We start from the raw sequence: 10940 nt of genomic DNA on the forward strand, positions 1-10940 counted from the left end.
GGGAGCGCAGACCGCCGGGGAGCAGGAAGACACCCGGCCACACCCCCCCAGCGGTAGGACGCCGCCAGCGAGGCAGACAGGGGAGTCAGCGAGGAGGAGAGCGGGAAACTGAGCAGGCAGGCGGGAAAACGGGCGAGCAGCCAGGCGAACCACCACACAGCGCCAACCGACACCCGCGGGCCAGCAAACCCCGAAGAGAGAGCGGGAGCACCACACCCCAAGCCGCAGGGAGGCCAAGCACCAGAGCCGAGAAGGCGAGACCAGCAGCCGACCAGCCGACGGCCCCCACAAGCCACCAGAAGCAAGACCAGCCACATGCCACCAGAGCAGACAGCGCACCACCCGCGCACCGGAGCCCCACCCCCGACAAGCCCACAGACAGACCGGGGGAGGCGAGGACACAGACAGCGGCCCGGCAGCGCACAAAGCGCAACGGCGACAGACGCCCAAGCGCCCGGCAGAGCACGACCCCCTCCAGCGAGCCCGGCCCCAGGGCACCCGCCCCCCCACCCCCACCCCGCCACCCAGGCCCACAGTACCCGCAAGCATGACCAAGCCCCAACCCACCAGCTGGCCCGGCGCCCCAGCAGCCGCCACAGCGCAGCAACCACCGGCCGCCGCAACAGCACACGGGCCACCCGAAGCACCAGCACCGCCCCCCAGAGACCGCCGAACCCGCCCCAAGAGCGCAGAGGCGCCCGCGGCACGTGTCAGTCCAGGGGGGGCACCGCAAGCCGCCCCCCCCGGCGCAAGCCCCGGCATCAACAGGCCCCAGAGGGCCACCCCAGGGAAGGGCAGGCGAACTAGACAAGGGCACCCCACAGGCCAGGCCGCCCCGGGCGAGCCACCGCGACGGCCAGGCCCCCGGCCACACCGCCGACCCTGGCGGGCAGACGCCGAGGTGCACGAGGCACCCCAATCCAGCCCGCCCCACCCGTGTATGTGATAAGGTGTGATAGTGTCTATGATGCAATTAAAAAAAAAATAAATAAATAAAATAAAATAAAAGAGGATGGTGTATCTGTGTGCATGTATATGGAGTGTATGTGGATGATAGCTAATGATGCAATTAAAATCGGGGGACAGCTGCCGCTCGGAGGGCCCCTCACCTGGCCAGCCCCCCCAAACCCTAAGTGTCTACTCTGCGATTAAAATTGGGGGGCAACAGGTCAGTGGCACAGCAGGAGCAAAGGAGCCCCGCAAGGCAGCTCCCCTCCCCAATCACGCCCGACCGTAGGCCACCCCCCAAAGTCCTATATATATGTGAGGTGGTGCAGTGGCACAGGAAGGACGGGGGCCCCACACCCCAACGCCGCCCAAACCGAGCGGGGGGGGACCAAGGACACATGACCGACCGGCCGCCCACCACAGCCCAGGCTCGGGCGTGCCACAGGCCGCAGGACACACCACAGGCCCTACCCGGCCCGCCAGGATGCCCAGTCCGGCCCACCCAACCCCCCAGAGGCGATACCCCCAGCGCCCCCCAACACCGGAGCCCCACCGGAGGTAGCGTCCACAGCGCCACCCCCAAACCGCCAAACACCACGGACAAGCCACACGCCCCCAAGGCAGATCCGACCGCCACCAGGACAGCGGGAACCGCGCCCACGCGCCCCCCGCATACCACCACGGCCGGCAAGGGAGCAACACCACGACGACCACAAGAGCACCGGACCCCACATAGAGCGGAGCACGGCCGCACCCACGAAGCACGCAGGCCAGAGGCGCCAGGGAGGGACAGAGAAGCAAGCACCGCACGACCGGGCCCGCGAGAGGAGCGGCCCGGCGCCCAAGCAGATGCCCCCACCCGCCCCGCCCCCCGCCACGCCGCAGACCGGCCACCGCCCCACCCCCCGCCCATCCACCAACACGCCAAGGGGGAAACCCCGGAGGGAGGGAGACAATCGCCGGCCCGGAAGTAAGGACCAGCCTGACACCAGCAGGCAGCAGGGACCGCCCGCCAGCCCGACCCCCAAGCCCCCGGCCAAAGCCACCCCCCGACCGCCCCACCCCGGAGCAAGCATCCCCCCGCCGATCCCGGGAAGCACCACGCAGATGGACACCACGCCGCCCGCCCCCACGCGCAACCCGCCCACGGCCCCCACACGCCCCACCCACCGAGCCACAGCGGCCCCGTCCCTGAGGGGAGAAAGCAAGGGATCCCCCCACCCCAGCACCACGCACCCCACACCCCGAGCCCAAACCGCACATCCGCGACCCCCACCTCCGCGCCCCCCGTCACCCGGGGGACAGCCACAGGCGCCGGAGGATAACAGGCAGCTCCCACCTATCACACATACACCACACACATAAATCAGTGAAATAAAATAAAATAATTAAAAAAAATAAAATAAAAATAAATAAATAAATAAAAAGGGGCAACCCAAACCACCCTCCCACCCAGGGGAGATGGCTCCGCGGGGGCAGCTGGGCTCAGGCACCCGCGCCCCCACCAGGGGGAGAGGCCGGCCCCCACACCCCACACCGGACGGCCCCACGCGGCAGCCGAGCAGGAGGGCCCAGGGCAGTCCCCGCCCCACCCCCAGAGGCAAAGGAGGCGAGGGAGAGCCAGCGCCACCAGCCGCACACGGGCCCCCCCAGCAGCAGTAGGCGCCCGGCACCCGCAGGATGCAGCACCCCATCCACCCACCACCCCGGAGGCCAACCAACGCCGCCCCCGCCCCATCACCCGACCCGGACCCCTCCCCACCCCCACCCACCAGCCCCCCCAGGCAGGCAGCCCAGCAAAGAAGACCCGGGACACCAAGCCCGCCACCGCCCGCCCTCGAGGTACCAGGCCCACCCAGCGACCAGGACCACACCCCACGCCAGATGAACGAGACCCCCAGGGGCAGAGACAGATGCCCTCACCCCCCTGAGAGTCAGGTCAGGGAATTAATTATTGGTGCCCATATAGACTGAAATTCTGACATTTGTTCTTTAGATTCAGCAGACATTCTCTCCATAGCTATATGATCTAACAAAAGATTTTTGTAAAGAGCTATGTTCAGTTTCTTCCTTGATTTCCAATTGATGAGAATGGTTTTCTTGGCGATGCTTAATGCAGTGATGAGAAGCTGTGTTTGATTTGTTTCTACATCAATTGTGGAGAGATCGCCCAGCAGGCATAGTAAAGGGGAGGTAGGAATGGAGAACCCAAGTGCCAAAGATAGGTACTCACACACTCCGTGCCAAAAATTTTTAATGGGAGCACAGGTCCACATGGAGTGTAAGTCGTCATCTATTCTATGGTCTGAGCAGTGTTTACAGATGTTAGAGTCAGTTAAGCCCATTCTAAACATTCTATGTCCTGTGTAGTGTACTCTATGAAGGATTTTAAACTGAATCAGCTGTAGGTTGGGATTATTGATTAACCGGGAAGCATTAAGACATATTTGCTTCCAAAATTCAGGGTCACAGCTTGTAGATAAATCTGAGCTCCATTTGGAGATTGGTACTCCGATTGTGTTGTCATTTTTTGAAAGTAGAATATATAACTTAGATAATGTTTTAGGGGCAGATATTTAAAAAAATTGGTCAGTAGTGGTATTGCTTTCCCATGATATAGTCCTGAAACTTGCTTTAATTATAGATTTAATTTGTATGTATTCAAGAAATTTGTTATGATTTATTCCATACTGTGTAACAAGGTCGTTAAATGAGATAAAGTTGTTTCCTATAATTATATTTTTCATACAACTTATTCCTTTTTCGTGCCATGTTGGGAAATTTAATGGTTTCTTTTTAAGCAAGATGTCAGGATTATTCCAGACGGGAGTGTATTGGCAAGGAGTGAGCGAGAATTTTGTTATTTTTAAAAATTCCCACCAAGCTGTCAGGGAAAATAATAATAATAATAATTATTAATAATAATAATAATAATGTTGACCAGTAGAGGGCACTGCAGACTGCTGATAAAAGTTGTACAGCACTACTAGGCTTGTTATTATCATGGTTCATGGTTTTAATCCTGAACATGCATGAGTCAAACAGTAGCACATCACATAGTACAATTCACAATTTTGCATGTCCAAAAAGGAGTAGGAAGAAGCAAAGCTTATTTAATCCTACCCATCATCAGTTTCACATCAGTTGCAATACATTTATTCACCTCTTGTTCTTCCAAGTGTACTTTGTAGGTCTACATGACAATGTAGTGCAATCATAGCCAAGGTTTTTACTTACTAAAAGGAAGCTAGAGGCTGAATAATAACTGATAACTGATAAATACTTCAGTTAAGTGCAACCGAACTCAGTTTTGCTCCCGCTGCCACATGCATGCGAGCATATGTTTTTTTTTATTGTAGCGTCGCTGGGAGCACGTCCTGTTCCCAGCCTACTCTGCGGTAATGTTTTGGTGCAAATGCTCTTAAAGTTACATGTTTGACCAGGAAATAGCAAGCTCAAAAGAAGACGGCTTTTTTATGTGGAACAACTGACAGTTTGTGTGGATCTTGTGAATGATTGTGACTGAGCTAGGACTCAGTAATTAAAGTCTACACATGACGCCTTCATTGATTGAAAAACAAAACTTTTTCGTGCATGAAGCTTCTACTTGAGTCGGTAATTTGGCCGCTATATGCGGCCAGATATTGACCAAGGGAGACAAAATGGATGGCTGCTGGCTGCGTTGGACAGGTGACTGCTATACACAGGGTCTATAACATGTAAATTTGCTGGGGGGGATTTTTCAGTGGCTGCTATAGGCAGGTGGCCCTTCTATAAAGGTGGCCGCTAAGACAGGTTTGACTGTATGTGTGTATATATGTACTGTATATATATACATATATATGTGTATGTATACATATGTGTGTGTGTGTGTGTATATATATATATACAGTATATATACACACATATATACATATGTATATATATACATATATGTGTGTATACATATGTGTATATATATGTATATGTGTGTATATATATATGTATATACATATATGTGTATATGTATGTGTATATATATATATATATGTATATCTATATATAAGGAGTGTAACGGTACACTAAAATGAAATTTTGTTTCAGTTCAGTTTCTTGAAGGCTCAAAAAAATTACTTAAAATGCTTTTATTTTAAAAAATGCAAACAGAACTTTTTTTAAAATAAAAAAATATATAATAATAATAATAAATAAAGTGAGCCATTTGGCTGATATTTCAAATAAATTAATAAGTAGTAATACGTTTTTTTAAAAAGAAAAATAATAATAAAATACAATAAAAACTGTTGTATTTCACCAATGGTTTAAACATTGTGGTGAAATGTAATGGACAGTTACATTTACAGTAAATAGCTCTCTGTTGCACGTGTGATAGCTTGTTGACGACATCACTTTTAGCTTTTTCATAAAGTGCTGGTGTAGCTGTAACTAAAAATTGGTTGGTTTTCATTTCTTGTAGATGTAACATTCACTGGCGGATGATGCCGCTTTATGTGCGCTAACATGTTAGCTGTGTTTCCTGCAGCACACCCGATACCCGTGGAACAACGTCGACACGCAACTGTGGATGAACCCACTTGCCTTTGTCCATCCGTACTTTTAACAGGGACGCCAAAGTGTTCCCAGACAGGAGACCATAGTCAGATGGGAGGGTCTTCCATCTCAGGCTTCTCGCTTGCATTTGTCATGATGCCGTTTGCCCCGCCTGCGAGCTACTAGCGTTCCTCCCCCTCAGTCAGTAGTGTCCGATACTCAGAGGCGTCCGTGCGGAAACTCGCCCAAGACTTTAGTTCCGTATGAAGCGCTTCGATCGTTCTAGTATTAAATTTAATGAGAAAAATAGCATGAAATGTAACTGAAATGGTACGCAAGTGGACCGAACCGAGCATGCAGAACGGAAATGGTTCAATACATCCATGTGAACCGTTACACCCCATATATATATATATATACTGTATATACACACACACACACACACACACACACACACACACACACACACACACGATACAATATGGCAGTTACAATCTGGCCCCGGGCCTTTTGTTTCCCACTTGTGCGCTACACTGACTGACCGTGCTACGCCACAATTAGTCACCATCGACTTAACGTAAACACACACACACGTTCGAGAGTTTGCTTGTGAGTCATGTAAACTGAGGAGAGTGGAGTCTTGCTGTGTGTTGTCAACACAGCTTTAAATACCCCCCCCCCCCCATATTTCATCAAACTTCAAGGCCACACTGTTTTCAGTTTGGGCCTCTCAACATGCTTCGCTGATGAGCAGATGAGACTTGAAGTCATCGGCTGGTCTTTGTCGCCATCTGCTGGTCTTAATGTGCAATTGCAGCTTTCCATGGCATTTTTGTGCTATTCTACGCACTAGTGCCGGACAAAGTAAACGTGGGAAAATGACAATATGCAAATGAGCTACCTTGGACGTGCATGTTTGCGTGCGGTAACTAACATACAAATTACTATCTGTTAGATATGCTAAACAGTAGCTAGCCAAAACACAGGTGATACATTACCATCGACTGCACAAACATATTAAAAGCAAAAATGTAGGAATTTTGCTTTGTACACACAGATACTCAACAAAGATTAATGTTTCCCAAGGCTCAAACGTTTTAGAGCAAACAGCGTGTTTTTGAGCTTTTTCAGACGTAAAGTGACGCCATATTGCTAGCTTGTGCTTCAACCTCAAAGATTGTCTAACGAAGAGAAGAGCACTCACTTGTGCTGTCACTGCAACGATCCTTTATGGAATATGTTTTGCTTTTATGTTTTTTTCTATACATTTCTAACTTATTTATTTACCAATTATGCACTTTTTTGACAGATTTTAACCCAGAAATCACATGAAAACCCTTCCTGTGAATGCTAGTAATGGGTGTTCCTATGCAGTGTTTGAAACTGGACTGCTTCCCATTAAAGTGTCGGGATAATAGCCGCAATTTCTGGTGTCTGTGTTTCTTGCCGAAAGTCAAAAGCATTTTTGTGTTTTTAATAGTGTGACGTAACGACGCTGCAATGTCTTTACTTCCACACAAGGCCGTGACACAGTCGAGTTTGCGTCGGCACCGATTAAAGCTGGAAACGTTGCCTCTTTTCCCACGGCTGCTCAATGTGAACACACACGTTTGCAATAAATGTGACTGCTGGAATTATTAAGATTAGATTCCAGAACTTCTCACACACTTACGGAATACATTGAAAGAACAAAGGATAAAGGTTCTAGCCACTAATCACTGATAATGTAAGGTTATCCATGAACACATGAGATGGGATCCACGCTGTAGCCTCAACTTATATTACCTATGTAGATTGTATTATTTTATGTTGCTGATATATCAATGGGTCATCCGGGAATTTGTCAATTTTCTGTTTGTATATTCAGTTGTTCCATAAGAAAGTTAGCTTATCATTCAGTCTTTGCAGGCTTGTTAAAAGACAAACATTTTATAAATCAAATAAATGGAATAAAACATCAAACCTGTACAAAAACAAACAAAAAAAAAACCTTGTCAAAGGGACTGAATGAAGCTAAGCTATGCTTTTCTAATGCTGCAGGTCTAAAGCAGCAAAACAGGCCCAGACCATCACACTACCACCACCATATTTTACTGTTGCCATGATGTTCTTTTTATGAAATGAGGTGTTACTTTTACGCCAGATGTATTGGGACGCACACCTTCCAAAAAGTTAAACTTTTGTCTCGTCAGACCACAGAGTATTTTCCCAAAGGTATTGGGGATCATCAAGATGTTTTCTGGCAAAATTGAGACGAGCCTTGATATTCTTTTTGTTCAGCAGTGGTTTTCCTCTTGGAACTCTGCCATGCAGGCTGTTTTTGCCCAGTGTCTTTCTTATGGTGGAGTCATGAACACTGACCTTAACTGAGACAAGTGAGGCCTGCAGTTCTTTGCATGTTGTTGTGGGGTCTTTTGTGACCTCTTGGGTGAGTCGTCGCTGCGCTCTTGGGGTCATTTTGGTTGGCTGGCCACTCCTGTGAAGGTTTACCACTGCTCCATGTTTTCACCATTTGTGGATAATGACTCTCACTGTAGTTGGCTGGAGTCCTATAGCTTTAGAAATGGCGTCATGACTTTTCCAGACTGATAGATGTCAATTAATCTCCGTTATGTTTTAACAGAGGGCGCAATCGCTTTTTCACACAGGGCCATGTAGGATTGGATTTTTTTTCTCCCTTAATAAGAAAAAGTTTCATTTAAAAACTGCATTTTGTGTTCACTTGTGTTGCCATTGACTAATATTTAAATTAGTTTGATGATCTGAAACATTTAAGTGTGACAAACATGCAAAAAAACCCAAGAAATCAGGAAGAGGGCAAACACTTTTTCACACCGCTGTATTTACGTCTAAATAAATTAGCAGGCAACACCAAATGAGTGGTAAACAAACAAGCCGCAAAGATGCTGACTGTACTGACCCGTGTGTCTTCCCCTCCCCTGCAGAGAGAAAAAGGACAAAGGGCAGAGACTTTGGCAGAAAGAGGGCAAGAAAACGAGTGTGGATGCTCGCCCACAGCGCCGGTAGCAACGCGTTGGACACCAAGACTGTCGGCACAGATGCCTGACAGCGGCCACAACACACATTCGTGTGTTAGCTTAGCACGGCTACAAGCCAAAGCAGCTGAGTGCACGTGACACTGAACCTTAGCACAACTTGACATGTGCTGTAAAACGTGGATAGATGTCTGTATGCGCTTCTGATTTCTTCTGCTGGCTCTCAACAAAGTCGGTTGCATCTTTCCCCTCTCGTCTCCCTGATCTTCCCTGCTTTGCGTCTATGTCTCGTGGTAGTCTCTCTCTGCACTGCTCTCCAAATCGAAATCATGGAACTGATCAACTGCTCTCTCCACGCAACTGACAACCGTTCAGGGGAACCCGTCTGCCCCGACGGAACGATCACCACCGGGTACGTGATGGACGGTTGGGGGAAGCGGAAGGTCACGTTCCTGGCGATTCTTCTTTCCGTGGAGGACATCAAAAACGTATACCTGTTCGGAACCGTGATAACAGGTCCGGTGCTGAATTTGTAAGACGGACGCAGCAGCTAAACGCGCCCCAACAGCTGCCCGTCATGATTGAAACGGTGGGTAAAGGCGTTAGCACTCGGACTGTGACTGAATCACAACAAGGAAAACATCTTGGAGAATTTCGGCCTCCCCCCTCGGCACTGGCCTATTCAAGGTCGTGGCTTGAACAGCAATTCCTGCAGCGGGACGCTCTGACCCTCCTCTTTCTTCTTTCACGGACATCTGTTGTCCTCTCTGTTTCCATCACGGTCGTCCCCACGGCAACTGCTGTGTGTGTGTGTGTGTGTGTGTGTGTGTGTGTGTGTGTGTGTGTGTGTGGTATGTTTGAGGTACGTGTGTACGGTGTTTGGAGTACCGTTTTCCAGTAAGTAATGACTAAAGTATTTCAAAGTTTACAAGGTCACTACCAAGGATTCTAGAGCCAATCGGCCCCACGTGAATGGAACAGAGTATGGTCCGCTATGGAGGAGAAAGTCCGCCATGATGGTGAGCAAGAGAGGTGGGCGGGGCTAGGAGGACAACAGTGAACAATGTATTCACGAGCTCTGAGCTGAGTATTAAATAAAGTTATACGCTGTGCGTACACTTTGATGAAATGGATGAATGTTATTTACTGAACATAATGAATATATATATATATATGTGTGTGTAAAAATCCATTATACTGCAGAAATATGACCTACATGCAGATGTCAATAAAAACCCGGGCAGCAGTAAGAAAGAAACTTTTTGCTTCTTTGACTTTTTCCTTCCTTAACAATCAACATGCAAAATAAGAATTGTACGCAATAAATAAACATTTATTTTCAAAAATAATATTGTTCCTTCCTTACAGTGTTACTAAGGCTTAACAAGCAACACTGTTATTATTATTATATACTATTCAGTATGTATAATAATTAAACAAAATAACCTGCAAGTGCTGGTAGGACCACACATGGTATTTAACTGGAAGTATTTACACAATGCAACACTTATGTCAGTAATGGCGTTGTTAATACGTTTCAAAACCATATACGCAGACGCCGCAACTAGCGCTGAGCCTTACGTCAACGTCGCCGCCATATTGGATGTGTCCTTTCATAAAGCGCCTTTCTACAAAGAAATTGAAGTTAATGCCTCTCGTTTGTACATTAACACACGCACTAGTATACTTGGGAAACAGGCACCAAAAACAGTAGTAGTAGTTTTTATGCAAAAAATAAGAACATGAAAGTTATCAGGCCGCACGGTGGTCTAGTGGTTAGCATGGCCAATACAGGAACAGCCTGGAGATTGGGAAGACCTGGGTTCGATTCTCCCCTGGGCATTTCTGTGTGGAGTTTGCATGTTTTCCCCGTGTGTGCGTGGGTTTTCTCCGGGTACTCCGGCTTCCTCCCACATTCCCAAAAACATGCAGGTGAGGTTAATTGGTGACTCTAAATTGTCCATAGGTATGAATGTGAGTGTGAATGGTTGTTTGTCTATATGTGCCCTGCCATTGGCTGGCGACCAGCCCAGGGTGTAGAAAATGGATGGATGGATGAAAGTTATCAATCAAAACAATAACCAGCAAGTTCATGTATTTTAAACAATACCCAATACCAATTAAAAGGTAGAGTTTGTAATTTTTGACATGAAGTTGTATGACATCCCCACCAGCAGTGTAGTCTTACTTACCCCCCACTTGGTCTCCTAAGTCCAATTCTGGGCAGATTTCTATGATGAAAAACGTAGTTCCGCTTAGTTGCTATAGGGACAATTAAGGAAAGAGTTTGGCTTCTCAAAACAATATGCGTTCAAAAGATTAATACATTTGCATCACAAAAATGCCTTCTCAACAAACAAAAAAATCAGACCTCACAAAACGCTCAACGTTATATTTGTCTCCCGCCGTATTATGATTCGGCGGGCCTGCTTTAACTTCAGTCCTTCGTCCTTACCACTGAACTCT

General features: G+C 47.9%; 1 protein-coding gene across 1 annotated transcript in view; it reads left to right on the forward strand.

Annotated features, from left to right (window-relative positions):
* The window catches only part of rspo4 (R-spondin 4), a 49341-nt gene extending 39503 nt beyond the window's left edge, over window positions 1-9838 (forward strand). Inside the window, exon 6 of the mRNA XM_054784353.1 lies at window positions 8424-9838. Coding sequence (XP_054640328.1) covers window positions 8424-8615 — 192 coding nt within the window. The 3' untranslated portion in view covers window positions 8616-9838. The remainder of the gene's footprint in view (window positions 1-8423) is intronic.
* The last annotated feature ends 1102 nt before the right edge of the window (window positions 9839-10940 follow it).

Source organism: Dunckerocampus dactyliophorus, chromosome 8, assembly GCF_027744805.1.
Source record: "Dunckerocampus dactyliophorus isolate RoL2022-P2 chromosome 8, RoL_Ddac_1.1, whole genome shotgun sequence".
Lineage (NCBI taxonomy): Eukaryota > Metazoa > Chordata > Actinopteri > Syngnathiformes > Syngnathidae > Dunckerocampus > Dunckerocampus dactyliophorus.